General features: G+C 48.1%; 2 protein-coding genes across 17 annotated transcripts in view; one reads left to right on the top strand and one right to left on the bottom strand.

The window, feature by feature from the left end:
* LOC121590819 (high affinity cGMP-specific 3',5'-cyclic phosphodiesterase 9A) overlaps nt 1–23,301 on the top strand; it is a 122,591-nt gene that overhangs the window by 91,534 nt on the left and 7,756 nt on the right. For 13 of the 15 annotated variants that reach the window (XM_041910841.1, XM_041910842.1, XM_041910840.1 and 10 more), the window contains 7 exons: nt 7,919–9,541; nt 14,580–14,905; nt 18,714–18,865; nt 21,178–21,285; nt 22,249–22,375; nt 22,466–22,761; nt 22,850–23,102. In XM_041910841.1, coding sequence (XP_041766775.1) covers nt 8,125–9,541; nt 14,580–14,905; nt 18,714–18,865; nt 21,178–21,285; nt 22,249–22,375; nt 22,466–22,761; nt 22,850–23,102 — 2,679 coding nt within the window. In that variant the 5' untranslated portion in view covers nt 7,919–8,124. Of the gene's footprint in view, nt 1–1,625; nt 1,978–7,918; nt 9,542–14,579; nt 14,906–18,713; nt 18,866–21,177; nt 21,286–22,248; nt 22,376–22,465; nt 22,762–22,849; nt 23,103–23,301 lie in introns of those variants that run through there. The other 2 variants (XM_041910854.1, XM_041910853.1) reach the window with 2 other exon arrangements.
* On the bottom strand, nt 17,679–18,350 carry LOC121590823. 2 transcript variants are annotated; one of them, XM_041910859.1, is made up of 2 exons: nt 18,221–18,350; nt 17,679–18,158 (listed from the first exon to the last, which is right to left on the bottom strand). In XM_041910859.1, the coding sequence occupies exons 1-2, from the start codon at nt 18,303–18,305 to the stop codon at nt 17,872–17,874; spliced, it is 372 nt and encodes a 123-aa protein (XP_041766793.1). In that variant the 5' UTR covers nt 18,306–18,350; the 3' UTR covers nt 17,679–17,871. The 2 variants fall into 2 exon arrangements, with proteins under 2 accessions (XP_041766793.1, XP_041766794.1); XM_041910860.1 differs by having other exon boundaries at nt 17,705–18,140.

Genomic DNA, 23,301 nt, shown 5'->3' on the forward strand with positions numbered 1-23,301 from the left:
GATCGTTACCGTTTAGATTGTATCGAGCATTGATGTGACATTGCACCGTTTATGTTTGCCCATTTTGATGTGTGCAAATGACAATACACGAAATTATACCTATTTCTAATTACCGATAGCTGTAGGCTACACCATGGCGCTATCGGTTATGTTTAAAATGCTGTCACGGTAAAATCCTATGGTTGGATGTCTTTAGACACTATTGTAAGCAATTTAGGACTTGTTCGAATCTCTTTAACATTGATATTTTGATTGAGCGTTTTAACTTTAACCTACAAACTGTTCTGTTTAAAGCACTTCCAACAGCACTGTCTTGCTAACGGTTGACTATTAAAATCACGCCCCAACCTTGTCAGAACATAAAAGAAGTAGCACAATGCGGGCAAACAGTAAGAGTCGATATTGGTCTATGAATGCGCCGCTAAATAATACGCATTTGGCGGAATAGCAAAACCATGCTCAACTGTCGTCCCCTCCCTCAAGTAAGTGGTGCGTCAATGTTTGACAGGCGCGTCCGCCAAACGAACCCCCCCCCCCGCACCCGCCGCACCGAATTCTATATTTGGGCAGGTGAAACCGATCGTTAATGGTGGGCCGTTACCGGCCAGAATTGGATTCGGGTGCAGTTCTGATTATTGCTGATCACCGGGTGTTAGTGTTATTGCTGTTTGGAAACGTATTTACTTTATCCAATTAATGGCCTATGACGTCCGTGCGCTCTGTTCTCCCTGCCTCTGGCCGTGAGGGGAAGAACAGCGCCACCGACACCACGGGCCGTTTGTTGTTGTTTCTTCGCGCTGGACCAGTGCAAGGCACTTACCCGGACACCCGAACTGAGGAGACAACCCGACACGTGGAAAACAGGACGGACCCCCCGGGAAGGACGGGTGTGTACCCTCGTTGTTCGAGAACTTTATTCATATTCGCTCGTCCAGTTCCACAAACGTCCTCTGCCCTTCGGCGTCCACTGGCCCAAGGACGACTCAAACCGGCCAAAACGTAATAGGTTTCGCGCTTAATTGCGCTAACCGATTGTCCATAAATCGCTGGTCCATTTTGCATTTACAACGCCACCTCATCCGCCTTGGGCGGAACTTCCTCCAATCGCTGGTGGTGTGCATAGTTGTGTTGCTTGCACAGGAACGAGATAAGCTTGCCGTGTGGGGGGAAGTGGATTGTGTCGGATTTTCGGTAACTCCAACACCAGCGCCGGCACTCAGGTTCCCCCACTCCCGAAAGGATGCTTTAACCGGGTGGTGGTTGTGTGCGACATATCAAGTGGTGATGAGATTTGGGAACCTCTCCCACACAAACACATCCCCCAGGTACCTCCGCTTACTACCGGTGCAAGATTTTACGATCACAATTAGACGGTCGACCACCGGCGGCGATAAATTGTTGCACGTACATATTACGCGCATTATTAACGAGGTGTAAAGGTTTGGCGCAGAAGACTGGCAGCGCTTCTGCAAACGCATTGCCGCTGCTGACGGGCTGTGTCGAGGGGCGCTGTTTTCGCATTGCATCCCACCAGGTGTCGTCCATGTGGGTGGGTTTGCGGATTAGCTGGATGGGACACATCCCATCGAATCGCTACCATCCTGACTGGCCGAACGGTACTGTAGTCGTTCGCGTGGTGCGTTTAGGAAAGGGTGCGTTTGTTGTGTATCGCTCTGCTTTAGCCACTGTCGGGTGCGCTTCGGACGGTGTATGATTGCGTTGGGAAAGCAAATTAATGCGAACAAATATACGGTGCACGAGAGCAGGGGAGTGGGACGTGTGTTCTGCAAAGTGTTTGCGTTGTTTTGTTAAAAAGGTTTGGATAGTTGTTGCAAGCAATATGTGTACAGTCGCATCGTCTGGATGGTGCTTGGTGCGCTTGCAGGCACGGTGAAGATATTTATGGACAATGGAAATGTGAGTCCAACATGCGCTAGAGTGTTGTAAAATTTTAGGAGTGTATTTCGTATAGTCAAAGTAAGTGCTCTTCTAAAAATTGCTTAAGCTATAGCTTATAAAAATACACCATATGCTAGAAAACTTTTACATATTGGTATAATATTCAACAACAACAATATTGTAAAAAGGAACGTATACCTGCAGTATTATCAAAATAATGCCAGGATCGTCGTGCTGGATGGCAAACGTTGTGTGCGTGTTGTGGCTTAGAACTTCATTAGTGTGATTGATTTTCGTTAGAATTTCCCCATGCCACACGCTGTGCACCTATTCCCTCGTGCCTGTTCCATTCACCACTCGCACCAGCTCAACGTGCCTGCAAATTCCATCACAAAGAATGCATTGGACCGAACCCTTCCTCCCATACGCAAGAATGCATGAGCCATTCGTTGCGGAGTTCATTAATCGTACGCTGGTACACGACCCAGCACATTCCGGCTGGTGGACTGATGAGGTTTTGGTTTGATCGGGTGGACTGTAATTATGAAATATGTCGGTGCAGAACAATACTGCGTATGTGCGTCGTTCATAGCATCATTTGAAGTTGCAGCACAGGTCCCTACTGGTTCGTCAGTTTGATGAAATATTTAAAATTGTAGTACACTATATTGAAGTTTATATTTCAACTACTTCATTGTACTGTAGAAGTGTGTTCCACCACATGGATTGTTAACACATAAAGCATAATAAAGGAAGTTTGGATTCGCCGTCACACGGTTCATTAATATCTGCCCTCAATCATGATCGAGTTATATATCGCAAGGGATCATGTATCAGCAGATTGTTTGTAATATTATTTTTTTACTACAAGTTCACAAATACATTTCGATGCATTTTTATATGCGTTACCGTTACTCCATTTGGCGGGGATCATTTTATACCCTCGAGGGAAACGCGGTCGGATGTAAACCCGCAGTGCGAAATTCCATTCCATCGTCAGCCATCATGATGTGTATGTGGTTGTGGAGTGGCGAATAGCCCTACATGAATGTAACCTCCCAACGGCACAGTACTTTGCCGTGTGTTACCCTTTTTCGAGAGCTTTAAAATCCAGTGTATTGATATTGATTATAATGTATGTTCAAAGGGACACCAAGAGCCTTCGTTCGCGTGCGTTGTTGGATACTTTGCCCTAAGCTAAGAGCCAATACTAACTATACTTTTTTCAATTTTATAAAAACAACAAAAAAATGTAGCAAGCAGTATGCTCTCGTCGGGCAATATTGAAAAATTCGCTACACACAGATATGCGTTCGTTTTGTGGATGGCTTTCACATTCAGTGTTATGCATTATGCGACACCGGTACACAATATTATTCACACGAGAGAATGCTGCAAACTGTTTGTTATGACAACAGTACATCTATTAAGTAATATTGGAAATATTAGTGTTATATTATCAAAACCCAAAATGTAGCACAAAACCAAACAATGCAATAATTAAGCTCAACCGTTCAAACAATTCAAATGTTTGTGTCGATTGTTGTGAAATGGGAAAGCCATCGTCAGCACAATCCGATTACACACGAACTGGCTTGTCAAGCTTTTGAACCGGAAAATAGGATCCAAAACCATCTGTGTTTACCATTATGCTCGAATTTGCAGGCTTCATTCTATTCCATCTCAGTTATTTTCCACCGAAATGTCCGAAATGTTTTCTGTCTGTTTATTTTTCGTATATTAACTCTGAATAGGATTTACTCTGTGATAATGAGGCTGAATTATCGCTCTCTCTTTCTCTTTCTCCTTCTATATATCTCTCTCTGTTTCTCTTTCTTTATTTATCTCTCTCTCCCACATTCACTCTTTCGTACACGCCCTGTTCCTGTTCTGTTCTGAGAATTGTTTAATGCGAATGGAAATGTTCGATGAAACATGTTCATTCGGTTGCTGTACTTTCAATTAAATGCAATTACTCCCATTGCACAACACCTCCATACAGATGCAGTGGATAATGCATGGATGCACTGCCATTAATTTGCATCGCATTGGCTCGTTAGAACTGACGCTGTTCTGGCCGGAGAGATTACACAACTACCTGCCGTTCGTTACATTTGTTCATCCATTCGTGTTGAAAATCGATTACCCCTTAAGTTCGGTTGGGTTCAACCTGGACCGACCGAGAGATCATCGGTTAAAATCGATCGACAATGCAACAAACCCGTCGCGGGTTTTCACGGATATGCACTCGGCGCTTACAATGTACACACACACACATACAGTAAAAGCCAAGGGTTTGTGCTCGCAATGGGTAGAGAGATGCACTAATTAGCTCTAATGGTTATTTTGACTCGGTCGATGGCATTTGGTTGACATGTAGTTTGGACCGATGCCCTCGGTTGGATGGCGATGCATGATGTTGCAACAACGGGACGTACAATATCAATCACCGGTTTGCACATGTTTGGAATTGTGCATGACCTTGACGATAGAAAGAAAGAACAAACGCTCAATGGTGTTGTATGCGTTCAGAAATTGGCAATTATTTTCTGTCTGGGTGTTATACTGAGATGGAATAATAAAAAAAAGATTGCTTTTTACACAACACAATTTCTCAGTCGCTTTGCAGATGTTAAATTATGAAACTATTGAATAAAATTTATATTAACTTGAAAAATATAATAATTCAATGCTATATCTTAAATGCAAAATATGCAATGGTGTAGTGTGGACAAAACTAAAGCATAAAAACTTATATCATATAAAAAAATCCTGCCTGTTACAATCTCATTTCAAGTCTACAACGGAAAAGGGTTTTATTTGGAATTGGTTGCGAAATTGAAACATTCTGAAAAGAGGTACCAAAATAAGAGCGCCATGTTAAGGTGAAGGTTAAGTTTACGATCCTTTTACTTGGGATCGGCCGAACTTATCCCGTAAAAAATGGACAACCCGGGACAGTGCTGGTGCACGTGCGCCTCCGCTACCGCTACGGGAAGGGTCCATCACAATCCAATTAAACTACCACACAATCCAATTAAACTACCACACAATCAAATTGCGGCCTGTCTCAACATATCCCCTTTTTCGTCTGAAAAAAAAAATGGCTCCTTATTGGCTTTCAGAGAAATGGTTTCCGATCGCGTTTTTACATCGTTTCAAGCTTCCCGTTTTATGAGACCGTGCTCTGAAAAGCTCCAGTCAACTTGCTGTTGTACTTTAAACGATAGCGCTGGTTTTCAGTAAACGAAAAGGAGTATGTGTTTAGGAGGCATCGTTATTAAAGTGAGCTCTTCGATTTTCCATTGCCAATGGATAGGTAAAAGTTTTAATCTAATTTTCTCGACACATTCTCGAACGAATCGGTCTCGGGCAGTTTTTTTTTTCGTCAATCACATCCGGTTCCATTTCGTACCTATGGCGTTGTGTTGTGTCACGGTACTTTGATCATTTCAGGCATTAAATCTTCAACACGAAGAACCAAAAAGCGAACAGTACGATGGTTTATATATATTTAGAATGTGCTGGTTGGGAAAATTGATAAAAAAGTTAAGAAAAAGGTCCACATCATGGGACCATGATGGTGGTATAATATTACTCGATTATTTATGAAGAACTTGACCCAACCGTCGATGGACAGGCTGTCGGGCTGGGGCAGTCGGTGAAGCTCATAAAATCGTTAACAATAGCACGACGGTCAACTTTGACCGGACCAGTTGCACTACCTCTCCGCCTCAGCATCCACGCAAACTTCATAATCATCATCAGGAGAGTTGATGATGATTTCTTCATCGGGTATGACAAGCGAAACAATTTCATCTCTCTCAGACCGCAAACGATGCCGTAATACTGGGAAGGTCACTTTATAGATCACAGGGGCTGTGGAAAAGTTTCCCAATATTCGTCACCTTCGTACAATCGTTGCAAGAAATGGAAGCTTTCCAAAAAAGGTGGTGGATGTGGAGTTGTGTGTGTTTGCGGAGTGCGAATCCGTGTGAGTGTTTGCAGACTGACCTTCGCCCTCGAAAACCACTCAACGCAGCGGGAGGAGGCTACGCTTGGAAGACATCTCTGACCCTTTTTAACATCGTCGACCTCCCGTCAGCTCCACTTTGACACTTTGAGCTGTCAAAAAATCAACCAGTAAAGGAGAGTGAGGGGTCTGCTTTTCCAGAACTCAAACCGCATCCATATTGTGTCGTGCCATCATCCGCAACGGGTGCCAATCGGAGGCTGGAGATCAAACTTCTGAGGACACTTGAATTTCCAGGATATAGAATCGCCGCACACCACTCGGCCGCGTACACACGAGCCCTTGGCAAAGGACACAAGCGCGTGCAGCTTCCTGCGTGACAACTGTCAAAACCAGGCCCGGCTACCTCAATAATCCTTTGCCTGTTACTACGCGCTGTGCACGCTTGAACTTGGCTCGATGGTGCGGTGTGTTCGTTTATCTAACTTTTCCATACGGTTTGTGGTGCTCTGTTTTGTTTTCACTTCGTTTGTTTCTGCCTTTTGCTGCTGTCCGGGGGAGGTAGTTACTGAATGCTACCATTGGATGGGACGCCACAAAACGCTTCCGGCCAGCTTGATGTTTGTAATGTCGTTGAACGTCGTCGTTATGTTATTGTAAGGCGTATTCCAAACAGATCCTATCCGTGCATAATTTGATGCTGTATTTGTTTGCCTTTGAATTTTTTACACGGCACGGTTAACATGGGGTAAATGTGTTTTTTTTGCCGGAGTTATTGTCCTTGCAAAAAAAAATGTCTGAAAATTGGGATAACCCTTTGGCTAGTTTTAAGGCGCACATATTTGGTTTAAACAAATCTATGTTACATCATGAACCTTTGTTACATCATGACTCTATGTTACATCCATACTTGGAAGCTTTCCGACTATTGTTAACCTTTGTTATCTGTCCACGAACACTGCTATCTAAAACGGAAGCATAAAAAAAGTTTACTCTGAGTCCTACAAAAACCGTGCCACTCAAACACTCAACCAAAATTAGTTGCATAATTCTATTTCAATCCTGCAGCGATCGGAACGGAACAACGGGCACGTTGTTCCGGGAATGGTTCCGGCAGCATCAACAAACACTTCACCATCTTACCGGTCCTCGGGTTCGCAACATTTGCAAAGTGGTTTTAGGATCGGAGCAAAACAGGTCACACTCCTGCGCGCTCGAATCGATAAGACTCACCGAACGTAACAGTTTATATTGGTGGAGCTCTATTTTCATCAACTTCACGTTAAAATGTAAAAGCAAATTGATAGATTTTGTTTCCCTCGCAGAAAATGTGTGGCACAAAAAAGGCACGTCCCTAGCAGTGGCATGTGCTTCGTAGAAAGCGGCGCACAAAACAGCACTGCAGTGTGAAAGATGAGCCTTTCTGCCCTATATCAATAGTGAACGGTTCGTCCCCTCGACCTCGACTGACCCCGTACGTACGACGTTGAAAGATGACTAAACCACTTTTGACACTTTTGAAACACGTGACCTCTAACCGTTAACCGTGACGGAGGTTGTGCTCTTAGCTAATGGAAAGTTTACAATCTAGCGAGTGAAAAGGCTACGATGGATCAGCTGCAGAATTCGAAAGTTAACTCGAAGGGAAGCTGCTAGGGAAGTATACGCCTACGAAATGGTGCAGCGGGCGTATATAATTTCTAAGTAATTATCACGCAAGCAACAGGTTGCAGAGATTACTTACTTTTGCCCCGGGAAGTTTCTGAAAAGGGGTCGACCAAGTGTCGAAAGTTTAGCCGGTATGTCGAAATGCTGGGAGGGGAGAAAAGTAATCCTTTTCAGCAAAGGTGGAAACAATGGAACACCCCCGTGTTGTAATGAGATATGATTAGTGACTTACAGGCGCTTTCCAGAGACTCTGAAATCGCAAAAGTTATTACAATATGATAGACTTACTTTGTATCGTACTTACTCCAACGAAATAAAACAGAAGGAGAACTCAATGCTAAACGGTTTCCTTTATTTTTCTTTCAATTTTATTCGCAGATCGACCATTCAATCCTTTGGCCTTCGGTTCATTAGTGTACGCAGTGAAGCTACTCACGATTTGATGACTGCTGTAGACGATCGCTTAGCTGCACGTGGGCGTTTAGGGCGCGGAGTCAAAGGTGCGACCGGACGATAAGCAGAAGCATACACGCATCCAACGCATATATTCCGCTGGTGGCAACGGACGTGCAACGAGCCCTCGAATGTACCACAAGGACGGAACCGTAGATGTGAAGCTATTAGCCGACCTTGGGTACATAGCCGACCGTCTCCGGAACCTTGAGCAGAAGTGGGACTTGACCGAGCTGAAGGATCTGCACCGGCGCATCGTACTCAAGCTCGACGATCCGCCGACGAGCGTGCTGCGGCTTAGGGAAACGCTTGCCCGTACGCCAACCGTACCGCCGGGCTCCCCCGACCAGCAGTATCAGCAGGAAGGGCAGGAGGAGCTTACGAACAGCACGAAGGAGCAGGAAGACGCAGGCCTGCAGCTACCGGTAGTAATCATCGCCGATGAAGTAACGCCACCCAGTGTGATTGTAGAGGAATGTGCAGAGGCATCTGAAGTGTCGCCGACAGCCGACCGTGGGGATGATGAATTTGGCGAAAGTAGCAACCAAAGCAACAGCGTCCAGGATGTTGGCAATGTTGAGGAAAGCGTTCGCAAACTAGACCAGCTAGAGGAGCTGGTAATTGCCTTCTATCACAGCTGTGGCCGACGCAGTTCGCGCGGGTGTGCCGACACCGAGCAGACGGCCAGTGAAGCGGTACGCGACGGAGCGAGCCGGGCACGGGCGAAACGAACCAAAAAGAGACAGCAGCAATCGAGCGGGGAAGCGTGCCCAGGGGCGTACCATCCAGATCAGCAGCACCAGAAGCGGCACCCCGATCCGGATCGTACTATGAACCAAGGCACCGACCCGGACCAGGATCGGGATCATCTCGCACACGCAGCAGCAGCAGCAGCAACGTCAGCACCATCCGACACCAGTGCCGTCCCCGTCGGCGACGGTCGACAGCAGGCACAACCGCAACCGTTACGCTCGATCCACGCTGACGCACCTGAACCGGGATATTGCCTCGACCGGGACGTGCCGCTTGACGACGAGGAGGACACGGTCACACTGACGGCGGAAACGAGCAGCGAATGCTGCAGCCAGCAAACGGTCGTTGCAGTGGTGGCGGAGGAGGAGGAGGGGGAGGAGGCGGAGGCGGAGGAAGTGGTAGAAGACGGATCATCGCCCGGTCACGATCCGACCGAAACGGTCGCCCCGGGCAGTGATACGACCACGGACGACGAGGTCGAGAACGACGATACGGGCGGTTCTGACGCGGATGCAAACGATGAGGCGGAACCGGGCGACACGTGCACCAGGCGAACCGTGCTAGGGCAGGACTCGACGCCGTCCTCCCGCCGGTGTTCGCTCGGTGGCGAGTTTGAGACGGAGCAGAACCGGCGCCTCCGCCGCCGGCTGTCCGAGCTGACGAACAACTTCTGCACGCCGAAACAGTTCCAGCAGCTGTGCGACAATTTGGACAGCATTACCGACAACGATCTGAAGCTGCTGGTCCGGGAGCTCAAGCGAAAGATCGAATTTGCCGAAAGGATGAACTGGCTTTGTAAGTAGAATGAGATTGACACGGGCTAGGAATTGAATGACTTTTTGGGGGAAATTACAAGTATATCAGTCGGCCATCCTTCCAAACTAGCTCTAGCTCTTGATGTTGGGGCCGAGTCTTCTGAGTGTCCTTGAAGGGGGAAAGAGAACAAACTATAAGCCTAACCTAACTAGCTTAACGAAGCTACACGATCCGTGATACGCACTAATTACCCGTTTGACCTATTTCGTTGCAATCCGATATCTATATCCTTATCAACTTAATCGTGTGTTGAGGGCGTGTTTGTGTGTGCTGCCTAAATGAGCGGGCACGACGCGTGTGTGAAGGTGAATAAGAGCAAGCAGGGTAAGCAATCAGCAGCGGAACCAATTTTAGGCTAACCTAATCCAGCGGTGCAAGAGCTGGATGGAAACACAGGAACAGGTAATTGGTGTGCTTTTTATCGCCCAATCATACGTGAAGCTGTCGGCTTCCGGTTACGACGCACTAAACACCGTGCGTAATGAATATTCTGTTGAGGAAGGGCAGAACCTACTACCTACTATCCTGTTCTACGCCAACGTAACCGATGGAGGGTAATTTTGATACCGAAAAGTCGGCTTCATCCGCCAAAGTTGCTCGCTTGGTTTAGTGGCTAGACACAATAGCACTTTGGCGTGCCCCTTTCGCTGGGTGGGTTGCTTATCTTTTTAGAACCAATTTAACGACGCAATCCACGACGCTTCATCAAGCAGATGCGGGTTGGAATGTAGCGGTAAAGCGTAATGGTATAATGCAATCGCGAAAAACAAGAGCTCGTAAACAGTGGCATAAAGTTGCTCTCCTTCTTATGCGGTGCGAAGCTCCCGCAGGATTGGCAGGGAAATTACTGACACGCTCTAGTCTGGGAGGAACAATTGTCCCAGGCAATGGGGAGAAGAAGGACATTGAGCGCTTACTTTTATTTCGCTTGTTCTGCTTGTGTGCATCGATACTACTCTGTCGTTGATCGTTTGTGTTCTGTTCTGCTGCTGCTGCTGCGGGGATCAAATCCAGAGCTCAAAATCACATAAAATTACTTTATTGCTTGTCCCATAATTTGGAGTACGGGGGGGGGGGGGGGGGGGGGATCAGAGTTATGATGGCGGTGGCGGGAAAAACTGCAAGGCAACGTAATGCCCGCAGCTAAATTTCTGCAACAATTTACCACCATAGTCCGGAACCATCGAAAAACGATTAGAACGACCGGGGATTCGGATCCCGAGGAAGGGTAGGGAAATATTTCCCGGGGAAGGGTAGTCGCACGAGCCGCAGCTTTATTACTGGATTCGTTTTGCGCTACCTCTTACTTTCGAAGCCGCGGCTTGGAAGTTCAGCTGTGTCTTGGAATTGTTTTTGGAAATGGTATTGAGGGTGCGTTGGATATTTTATTTCTCCTTCAAATTTACGTGGACTTTATTCGCTTATCTGTTACAAACACATGTTCTTTTTCTCTCTTTCTCTCTCTCTCTCGCTCTCTCTCTTTCTCTCTCCCTCCCTCTCTCTCGCTCAAAAGCCTGGAATTTTGGGGAGCAGATGTTGATATCGATGCAAAGAATGTCGTCTTCTCGGTCGTTTATTGATATTCCAAGAATGTTTTCATTATTCCCATAACGTTTTCCATGTATAAATGAAGGGGTTTTTCGAAAAACCTTCAATACATTACTTGGTTGGTTGGAAACTGTATCGATCGTTGCATTTAAAATCGAAGGAATGAATAAAAAAAAAAACAACGCATCACTCCATCCGGGTCTGCGCGTAACGAAATTCATACCAATTTCACGTAGGTTTTGCAATCAATCTTCCCAACAGAAAAGATACTCTGTAAGCCGGTATCTCAACTTTACCATGAACTGCACGATACTTTCCCGGCGCAACCTGCTCCTGTACGATACGCTACACAAGCTTCCCGATCTAAATCCTACCCACGCACAAAACTCGTCCCGCGCGACGACACCCGTTCAACGGAATCCGGAGATCGGTATCGGCCGGTCGGAATTGTTGTAAAAGGATAATTGGAAGGCAAACGCTAACGGTACACGGGGATGGGGTTACATTTCATCCACTTTCATCACGCACACGGTCTCTGCCCCCGCTTATCTCAACGTTTGCACAATGGATCCGGTTCGCCGGCATCCGAGAAAGCCAACGTTGAACGGGGGCGTACGGACTGGGCGGGTGTTGTACCAGATTGATGGTTTGACAGTTGAAAGTTGGCAGATAAGGTTTGCGAAAAACGACGAGAAATGAAAAAAACATCACGAGTGAATGAAGCAAATTATTCCAAACCCAGCCCAGCGGGGGAGATACACATTCGGATGCGGTCCAGCAGCAACGGATGACCAAGGTCCAGCGGGATCATCGGACGTGCTGACGTAATGTGGAAAAATATGAAATGCCACCGTTGGTCCCTTTTTTGTGTTGGAAATCGTACTCATTTTCCGTCCGTTCACAAACACATGCACACTCACTTAAAGCTACAGCCCCACACAGCTAATGATCCCGTATCATCATGATGGAGCGGCGCGCTGGCTTTAAGCTATGATACCTGGTTCATCTCATTAAAATCTATTTGTTTTGCCTGTCGTGCACAGAAAAGAAGGTCAGCAGAAAGGTCTCCATTACGTATTTTGACCTGCGGGTGATGGTGGAGGTTAGATGCTTGCGTGTGCTTCATTAAATTGTACCACCACCAGCACTGAGGGAGAAGGTTGCGTATCAATCATCTTCTCCGGTTTCGCAAGCGTCATCGATAATCATGATCCTATGGCGAAGAAATGGGATTCGATCATTTTCCCCTCATCAATTATGTCATTACGGTGTATGCGTACGTTTACAACCTAATCCAACCGGTAGGACGCTGGCAGCTGAAGGCAGCGTTAATAAGCACAAACGACTCAACTTAAATGATGTCTGTAAGTGCACGATGTACCGTTTTTACACAAAAATCGTCACAAGTGCACAAAAAGTAGCATAATAGCGGCTTTATGGCCATCGTGGTGTTATTCGTTGCACACATCCTCTTGCCTACTATGAAGGGAGCTGCATTGGCTCTGGGTGTTGGTACTAAATAAATATTCAACGCACAATTTTCCGATCGACTTTTCGCACATTCCTTGTACTATCAAACACAACGGCTAGCTCAAAGATCAAATGCGACAAAGCCCATCGAACCATCCCGAATCAAACGTTGGTATTTATAAACAGCGGAATTTACCCATCCACCCGCTTGCTGCATTACAGTGTTATAAGCCTTTTTTTTTTTGGTAGTTCCCTTTCACCTTCTCCGGAATGGAGGCGACCGACCAACAATTCACCTTGTGCTGCCGAACCGAACCGAAAATGTTCAGTCTGGAATTTTTGGCTTTTATGTATGGTCATCCATTTTTTTTGTTTTCGTTGGTGCTTATTGCATTGCTCACGATTGGCTGACAGGATTTGGTGTTGTTCCCGTGCTTTATTTGCGCAATCCATCGCAGGATGAAACTATTCATCGATCGGTCCACGGTCTGGCATGGCAACGTGGATTCTGCTGCTCCTATTTTTATTTTCACCGTTCGCCCGGGCCTGCCTGCTATCTCTCGTCGGATAGTTCCATCGAACACACGCCCTCTGTACACGGGTTCCAATTTTGTTGACCTCTCCGAAACCGTCCGACCGAATGGGTAGGAATTTCAACACTGTTTTTGTTGTGCTGTTTTTTATCTTCTTTTTTTATATATTGCTCTCATATCAGTTTTCAGCGTCCATTGTTTCATTCGGGCGTTCGCATTCTCTAGCTCCTACGGTAAAGGACGCGCTGCACGCGTGTGGCATACCGGTGGGTGGGTATGGGTATATTACGATCGAATCATTGTGTTCCACAAAAGGAAGGACTTGCCAGGGTTGGTTGCTGGTGAATTGGGACGAGGGAGGTTTTGTTCGATACGGTTGTATTGTTGTTCTTTGTCATCGGAATCGTCCTGCCGGTCGACTTCCCGTGCACTAGGCAATAGCAATCGGCAACCGTCATCAATATTCAATCATTGGTGCGCACATGAAATGTGTAGGTGTGTAGGGGGCTCTATAGCAGCCCATTCATTCCAACCAAACAGACAGCCAGCCGTGTGATGGTTGATGAACATTCTTCTTCGGATGCTACGTGCAGCTACCGTGGCCGTCCCGCCGCCGTAAGTTTGATCCAACAGAGCTCGCTATCTGCGTCACTGCCTAAGGTGTGTTCCTGTGTGGGGTGGACAAGAATTGAAAGAACGAACAAAGTACGGGAAAAAGGTTGGAAAAGCTCATAAACGGATTCATTGGCCCGCCGCCCCATCCCTTGCCGGACCCCTTGCCGAGGAATGTCTTTTCTTCTGCACTGCAAATGTTGCAAAACTGGAAAAAACGCTTGCACATCGTATTGAGAGAGATAGGGATATTGCAAAACATTCAACCCCTTTGCCTTCGTCGGAGGGTAATCAATTTTGCAGAAACACACCCCATTGTAAATGAACACTATTGGCAGAAAACTGTTGCCCCCTCGCCTTCTTATTCAACGGTAGAATTAATCATCATTCCTCAACCGGTGGGAGGAGGGCACCACTATCTATTTATGTTGAGTTGGTTGAGGAAGATGGCAGTTGTTTTTCACCATAACGCCTGCGTATCAGAGATGATGCTATTTATTTTGCAACGAGAAAAACACTTTTCTCTGTTGTACACGTGGCGGCAAATCCTTTCGCCCGGAACGTTTGCAGCGCTTATTTTCCGTGCCGCCATCCTTCGTTTCGAACCGACGGCAGGACGTTGGAATACATTTTCCAGCTAAAAACATTTCTGCCACACCCCGACCCCGATTCGCGATTCCAGCTAAAATCCATTGCAAAAGAAGGCGCATGATATGAATAGCGCATCCTCGTCCCACGCTGTGCTGCAACCTTTTTAATATTTCAATCTCTCTCTCTCTCTCTCTCACCCCAAACCGTTGCCTTTTTGTGCCTTCTCTATCTCTCTCTCTCTCTCTCTTGCTCTGTCGTTTCAGGTCTATCGAGCAGACCGCGCGGTCCACCGCACCGGAAAACTAGCCTACCAAAGCACACGGACGTCAAGAAGCGCTTCCTGGAAACGTGCGACAAGACGCTGTCGGACGAGGTGAAGGCCGCCCTGCGGCTTCCGGCGTTCGATTCGTACGAATGGGAGGACTGGGACGTGATCCACCTGATGCAGACGATGTTTGTCGAGCTGAATCTGCTGGAGAAGTTCAACATACCGATCGTGACGCTGCGCGAGTGGCTGTACGAGGTGTACAAGCACTACAACGATGTGCCGTTCCACAACTACCGCCACTGCTTCTGTGTCGCCCAGATGGTAAGCTATTGCCGGATTTCCACTACTAGTGTAGTAGTATGTATGAGTAGCAGTGTGCAGGGCAGCAGAAACGCAAATTGCTACTGATCGGTGAAGCGTGGTAGCAGTATTTCTTCGCAACAAGGCGCTTCTTCGTACCCATCGTATCATTATGCATTTCTTAGAAATTGTTCCCTTTCCCCCATCTCTATGTAATTATGTTTTTTTCTCCCTGTCTCTCTCTCCCTCTGGTGAGAGCTGAATCTGATCCTGCGGCCATGCTTTTAGTACGAAATGCTTCAATCTTTGTCACGCGCCAGCGTTCGAGAAGCGGGCAAAATTGGGTGGTGGATTATGTTCCATGCCCCGCAGCAAATCGGGCACACACGCCACACCAGTGGGGACAAGCTTACATACATTAAGCTCCATGATTAGCTTAAAATCTCAGCACACGCGGTAGTTCTTTGGCACGGCAGTAAACGTGGCGCTGCGCCATAATTAACTTTTCCGGTTGGGTCGATACTTGGAGTGTCTTTTCATTTCATGGATTTCATGTGCATATTTGTGTCCATTTGTAACTGGTGTTCAATTATTAGTGGGTTTCGATTACCCTTGAATTGCTAATGAGATCGACTTTTCGATTAGCTTTAATTATTTGTCAAATTATGCACTTTTACACTAACCATCGTCATAAGTGTAGAAAATTCCGGTAAAAGACCGATTACATTAAACAGGGGGCGAAATAGTTTAAAAGTATTCCACGAAACAGGACGAAAAGTACTTTCATCTCATTTATCTTCTGGAAACTGAACGCCATCCTATTAGCCCCCACACACACACACACAGGCGCGCGGGGGACGTAACGAGAAAAGTACGTACGCCCAGATCCTGAGAACTCCACTTATTTGCTACTCCAGAACGTAACCGTGCCATTCGGTGGCTGGCAAAGAAGCATTACTGGCTTGCTGGTCTGGTACGGCCATTAAAACGTGGCTGTGCGGAGAAAAGTGAGCTAATAATTGCATACCACCATCTAAACCGGGAGAAGATTATCGTCCCAGCCACCGCTGGCTCTGCTCGGTAGCTTGCAGCGCGCTTTTCTCGCCTTGCCATTCCCATCCTATCCGTGTACGGCTTCCACCTTCCGGAGCAGGGTTCAGGTGGCAATCTAATCTGAAAACGATTTTCCGACGCTCTCTCTCTCTCTCTTGCTGGCTCGGTACGGTACGGAACACCCTGGCGCCGAACATTGGAATGGCTCAGAAGAGGTCACCATTTAATTAGTGTGAAAAGCTGACGGTGTTTGAAAATTTCGAAACGACGTCACAGCGTTTTCCTTCAATGCTGCCCCGTGGAGCCGGGGGGGGGGGGGGGGTTGTTGGAATGCTTTCGCAACTCCCCGTGGTGCGGCGAACGGTCGATTTTGTGGTACGCGCACACGGGCTGGATGGTTGCATAATGCATCATCGCAACACGACCGCTTGCATCCGGGCGGGCACACGGTACACGGACGGACGGTATAGGGCGCCCGCATTAACAATGGGAAAAATGACATCCATCAGTTTCACTTGATCGCTCAATCCATCAGACCATCAGTGGAAGAGCGGCGAGGGGAAGAGGGGGAGTTGGTTGATGGGTATGATGTTGTAGAAGGGTTTATTCTTCTTTATTTTTACAATTCCTCAACAGCCAGCACCGAGCACATTGGTCCATTTCACTGCGCTGTGAACGCTTCTTCTGTTGGAAGGAGCAGGTGTGTGCTTTTGATTTTGGAAAGAGTGCCGAGAGAACTGTAGGGACATCCTGTATTCGCGTCAGACACACATACATCGCTGTCGAAGTGTGATGAATAGACATAAATAAATTGCTGTCCTTCCAGTGCCTAAGCACCGAAGGAAGGAATGCTTGTTGTCACCCTCACAAGTACTGCTGCCATAAGATACATGGGTTGTTGTGTAGGATTCCCATTCACAGTTGTGTCTCGTCTGTGGACGACCGGCTGGAACCGGATGGCAAGGGAAAGTGCTGTTCCTATGCGAGCAAATACACAAATGGAAATGCAATGGGAATGGTTTTATTATAAATTCATTTCTTCCTCTCCCTTTTGACGTGCCTTTTTCCCTAACAGCGTTGATGTACGATGGGAAGATGTTGTTAGGTTGCAATGTACTGCAGTTTGCTATGTTAGTACAGTTGCGTGCATTCCATTACTGAGTTCCAATGAACCTAATGCATGGGCCGTATTGTTGTCCTGTTCGTCATTTGGGCTGGATTTTGATGTGCCTGTTGTACGTTCACTTCTGAGTGCAGACCACGCATAAAAAATGCTGATACATGCAGCATTGTGCAGAACTCCGAATAAATCCCCCTTTCTAATACCTTTTCTGCATCCTTCCATCGGTGATGCTGGTTGCGTATCGCATTCGGACGGCTTTGCATAGTACAACTTTGGCCCCAACCCCATGGACATCTACGACACACGAGGGAAGACGAGCTGACTAGAATTAATGTGCGCGATGGCATCGGGAGATTACATCATTACGCGGGAGTGGCCATCCGGTGAAACTCGGTTGAAATATTACGCCAGGCCGCGACTAAATCATTTCCACTAATTGTACCGGCGGCGGTATGACCATTCGGATCACCGCGTACGCGGCGCGCATAGTGCAAACATATGTCGAGCATTAGATGCAATTTATAGTGCAACGGGCGGCACAGTACACACTAGACACATTAGGAATTGGGCAGGACCGACCCCCCCATAATTTAGGCCTTCTGCTCTGTGGTGCGATGGCTGCCATATATCAAACCTAATCTAGATCCTCGCAATTTCCCCAGCTCTGCCGAAAAGGCGCGAACGTATCAGCAGCAGCTATTGCAAGACCAAACGAACGCGGGAGGATTCCGTTTGCATAATATTTATTGTTTGTTTTTCTAATGCCCCCCCATTACCCCTCTGCACACTGTCTCACTTTGGTGCGCACTATCTACACATCTGCCGCGGCCGCTGCGTCGTCCGGCTGCTCGTCTGCCTCGTCGGCCACATCCTCCTGGCTGAAGCCACCCTCATTGACCGGCTCACTCACGCACGAATTGTCCCACGCGTCCGTCCCATCGGCTTCGGCCGTGCTTAGCTCGGTGGTCACTTCCGTTTCGCCGTACGCCTCCTCGGCAAGCCGCCGCAAGTAAGCCATCTCGCTCGAAGACAGTGGCCCTATGCCAAGGCGCTGCTCAAAGTACGGCACTGCCGGTTGAACTGTGAATACATTCGAAACTGAGAGGTTACTGAGAGCTATTCTTTCGGCACCTGCAACCGGCCTAATGTGTGAGACGCACCTGATGAAGCGGAGGGCAGCAGTGGCAGCAGTGTCGTCGCACCGACTAGCACTAGAAGAACCAGTTTCGAGTCCAGTTTCGTCATTCTTTCGGGGCAACCGGTGTTTTCGATTACTCTGAAGCTTCTGCTGGCCAGTTGTCAGCTCGGTGCGAGTTTTATATGCGCCACTGTTAGTAAGAATCGAAAACATCGCAAGAAGATGGTAGGAACTGAGGTTTGTCCCCCCGCTATCGTACCGCGATTATCATTTCCCGCGATTGTGTGAGCAGCAAATTGGGCCCCACGCAGTAGGCCATCGGGTGGCCATTTCCCAAACCAATCAAGCCGCTCGTTGGACCGACCGACGACATCTACTTTGATGTAGCTATTATTCTGATCATTGCGTTCGAATGTTTCGCCAACGTCGACATGCGCGCGCGCCCGCGCGCGTCACCGTAAGATGCTTCATCATCTTATTTGCTGTTCTCCATTTTCTTTTGCCGCTATTTTCAGATGTACACCATTGCCTGGCACACGAACCTGGTGCAGCGGTTAGGCGAGCTGGAGGTGTTGGTCCTGCTGGTGTCCTGCATCTGCCACGATTTGGACCACCCCGGTTACAACAACATCTACCAGATAAACGCACGCACCGAGCTGGCATTAAGGTAGGTAGGGGAAGAAAAATCCGTTCAACCAGTGTGTGTTACATCACGCCGCAGTTTAACACAGCAAGGAATCAGCCAGACTCTTCTTCCCACGCCGGCTAACGATCATCCAATTGTCTGGAGAACGCTCCTCAGCCCCAAACAAGTGCTGTCAATGGAGCTAATTAACCGGCGCCACCGGGACTACACACGTGTGTGTATCTGTGCGCCCACTGCTCCAATTGCGGAGTACAAATCCTTCCAGCAACACTACTGGCTGGGGTCTACTGGAGCGTGTCTGCGTGTCCGTGTTTTTGGGTGGTACTTGAAAAGGGCGTCAATGAGCGCGATACACCGATCTCACACAGTGGCGTCAATCATCGTGTCAAAGTGTGCCACTCGAATTGCGTTAAGATGACAACCTAATTTACGGGCACGTATGCTTGCCGCACACATACACCGACACACACATACACACTAAAAGGGCGAAAGTTTTCAACGCTCCAGTAAAGCGGCTTACTTGCTTGCCGGTGGAGAATTTGAAACATTCGCGCTTCTTGCAAAGTCTAACCCGCCCTTTCTACGTGGGGCCAAACTGAAACCAATTTGTGTTGAAAACTTTGCGCCCATGTTCGCCTAAATTCCCAGTTTCACTGGCGTACCAACTCCTCGGGGCAGGCTTTTTTTTATTGTTTTAAACAAACTTTTGCCAACCCCGTAAGACCATCACTCGCTTTCAGCCGCTGGTGGTCAACTAGCGGGAGACGGGGGGGGGGGGAAATACTTTCGACAAGTACACTTTTCGTCGGACCAGCAAGTTTGCTTAGCGTGCCAAACGGCCGACGGTCAACTCGACGAGGTGGAAACAAATCAAACAAATATAGCCACGATATGGTCAAAGCTTTCTAAATTTCCTCCCTATTTCGGATTGTTCGGCGAGCGTGCGAGCGAGAGTGAGGGGTTTCGCGCGCGCGCGCCTCCATTAGCTAATGAAGATTGCCGGCCTCTGACGGTCTGATTATCCGTTTGAATAAACTCCGCAAGTACCGCAAGGCTTCGGAATTCTTTAGAAAACGGTCGCACGTTGCACAATATACCAAACCGCTCTGGTTGAGGAAGAGGTGTTCCGATCGATGATGAACATCAAACGGAATCGGAGGGGCTTTTTGTTAGATGAATGGAGTTACATTCAATCACAAACTTGGTGTTTTTTTGTTCTGTTAATGGTGTACAGAGAGGTTTTTGCTTTGCTTGGTAGTACATTAATGTCATGAATGGTCATTGAACGATAGAACAGCCGTTTGTTAGACTCTTTGATTAAATAGTGGCTTTGGTACATTTTTGAATTTTATTGTGATAATTTACCTAATTTGTTCTGAAACATACGTATCTAGCCGAATCAATCGGTACTACAGAACTGGTAAACCATCTCCCAGCAAACGGTACTATCTAGCAATAAATGTTCGATTCTGAAGTTTTCCCAATGACTGTGCAACCAAATTGACTCGATTGGCTTTCGCAAAAGGGAGTTGAATAGCTTTCGCTACTGGCACACCGACCAAACCATCCAAATGTATCGAGCGTTTCGTTGCTGATAAGTTAAACTACCAACAGCCGGAAGGAAAACAATCGCAATGGAAAATATCATCCCCAGCACCGAACCCCGAACCCCAACCGAATGCAGCCACAGCCCACCGAGGGGGAGGGAAGGTTTTTTTGGTCGACTACTCTTCTTCTCTCTCTTTCTCGAGGAATGATGCTGTACCACAATTCCCGAACGGCTCACCATCTGTGTCCTTTCACAGTGCAAGCTCGCACACACGCACACACACGACGGTGGCGGTAGAGTTTGTTGACTTGCACACAAATTGATTGAACCATTTGTTTGTCCAATTGAAGTGTTACGCTTCGATGCTCTATTTCTGCCAGTACAGCAGCCCACCATACCTACGAATGGGTCGTGCTCTGGGTGCATCGCTGTAGTAGCAGCATGGAAAGCAAACTGCCAGATCGTTGAGCTATGATTTTCCCCTTTTTTTCGTCCGGTTTGGGTAGAGGACGGGTAGTCTGCAATATAAAAAAGAAAAAAAACAGTTTGATACTACCAATAAAGCCCCTATTTCGGGTACCGTGTGTACGCTTGGCAGTCTGTGGTGATGCTGTATGAAGGGAAAGATGCAGCAAAACGGCCAAACGATGTAGCCCGACTCGCAATGACACTGGAGAAATTGGTTATGGATTTGCTACTGTTTTTATTTTTCATTTTTCATTGGCTCCCTCGCACAAACACACATCCATTTATATTATCTGTTTCCATTGCTCTCTTCTTGTAGGTACAATGATATTTCACCGCTGGAAAACCATCACTGTTCGATCGCGTTCCGACTGCTGGAGCACCCGGAATGCAACATATTTCGCAACATGAGCAAGGAGATGTACAAGTAAGTGTGTGGAGCGGAGAGGACGAGATAAACCTACAGACGGGGCAGGGTCCTAGATGCATGTGTTCAATTCATCGTATCACAGCGCGCTACACCCGTACGAAATACCATTCTATTACGATTTAACCAATCAATTCAGCGCGTTTTCCCCCAAGCCGCCGCGCAGAGGCGAGTCCGCGGGAACACGGGAACAACTTAATTGGGCATCTAATTGGCGACCTCTAGGTACCCGGGCGAGCGAGAGCTAGCTAGGTCAATGCGAGGGATTATTTGTCCAACAACACAACCTGTTGTGCTCTCTGCGGTGGTGCTCGCCGTTCCCGGGATTTGTACCCCGGGCTGCGAAAATGCAACGGCTGGTAGACGGGGGCGCTTGAACGCATCTAATTGGTACGACATCTAATGATGATTAATGCATGGCGTCTACACGAAGCAACACGTTCAGCGGGTCGGGCGGGGGCATCACATCGTCAAGCAAGCGAAGCCGCAAGACGTTCGCAACCGGATCTACGCTTTCGACGCGTCCGCAAGCTCTCTGCTCGGTGCCCGGCTCGCCGGCAGCTGTGTGTGTAATTGAAAGTGAGATTGAACTCAACCCGACGGCAATCGACAACACCTTGATGGTGCGAGTACGGTGGTGACCACACGAGCAGGGACTCATTAACGGCAGGGAAGGACGGTTGTGTGGTGGCCCTGCACCAAGGTGCCAATAATTGTGCTTCCCCTGAAGCCTCCACCACTTGCAAAAATCGTTTCCAATCGTTTCGATGTAAGTGGCGCCAATGGGGCTCGGTCTTTTGCGGGCCGGAGAAATCGCAGCGGCCGCGCTGTGCTGTGTGGAGTAATTTTCCCTTCAACTACTCTCGTGACGCGGGAGCGCTATTTAGTAGTTTCCATTGCCCTTTTCCTTCCCCACCGGTCGGTGGCGCTAATGTCGTGCATCCATGTTCCTTCTTTTTTCAGAGATGTACGCGAGGGAATTATCCGGTGCATATTGGCCACCGATATGGCCCGACATAACGAAATCCTCACCCAGTTTCAGGAGGCTACACCCGAGTTCGACTACAGCAACAAAGTGCACACGAATTTGGTAAGTAATGGCGTTGGTAAGGCGCTCCTCCACATGCTGTGCCTTCACTATTGTTTCACGCCCGGTTCATGCCTTCCGATCGCCGCACAGCTCTGCATGGTTCTGATCAAGGTGGCAGACATTTCGAACGAGGCGCGACCGATGGACGTGGCGGAACCGTGGGTCGACCGGCTGCTGCAGGAGTTTTTCGCGCAGAGCGCCGCAGAAAAGTCCGAGGGTCTGCCGGTGACACCGTTCATGGATCCGGACAAGGTGTCGAAACCGGGCAGCCAGGTACGGTTCATCGGGCTGGTGCTGTTGCCGCTGTTCGAAGCCCTCGGCGAGCTGTTGCCCGAGCTGACGGATCTGATCATCACGCCGGTGCGCGTTGCCCTCGACTACTATCGGTAGGTAGAAGCGGATGAAAGGATGGCCTTGCGGAGGCTGTACCTTCCCCAAACCAACGCTAACCTTTACTTCTCCGTTTCCTACTAGCCGACTGAACGATGCAGCCAACAAGACGCGCCGCTCGATCGCGGAAGCAGAGGCCGCATCGTCCGAGAGCGGCGGCTCACCGCAGCTGCCCCGTTCCCAGTCCGGCATCAGCGTCAAATCGCGACGTAGTATTCCCTCGCAAAAGTCCGCATCTCGCACGTCTGTTGATGAGCCTATTTTAATTGCAGCCGAACTGCACGACCTACCGGAGGGCAGCGAGAGTGGCGACTCCGAGACGGCCACCGAAGTCGACGTAAGTGGTGGGGCCGCCGTGCCCAGCCTGTGCGCTCCCCTGCACGGGAGTGCCGAGCTCGATTCACCCGGCGCTAGTTCTAGTGTAGCAATCTATTAAACCGCCACCTCATTCGGCGTGCGCGTGTGTTACTGCTAACGCCACGCACACATACGTAAAAACAAAAAAAAAACAACAATCCATTCGCGCACGTTGTTCC

The sequence above is a fragment of the Anopheles merus genome, chromosome 2R (genome assembly GCF_017562075.2).
Source record: "Anopheles merus strain MAF chromosome 2R, AmerM5.1, whole genome shotgun sequence".
Classification (NCBI taxonomy): domain Eukaryota; kingdom Metazoa; phylum Arthropoda; class Insecta; order Diptera; family Culicidae; genus Anopheles; species Anopheles merus.

Excerpts from the sequence above, each read along its gene's own strand:
- LOC121590823 (XM_041910859.1), bottom strand. The coding sequence starts at position 18,305 with ATGACGAAACTGGACTCGAAACTGGTTCTTCTAGTGCTAGTCGGTGCG. Across the intron at positions 18,159-18,220 it reads GCTGCCCTCCGCTTCATCAG|TTTCGAATGTATTCACAGTT; the intron begins GTGCGTCTCACA and ends GTAACCTCTCAG.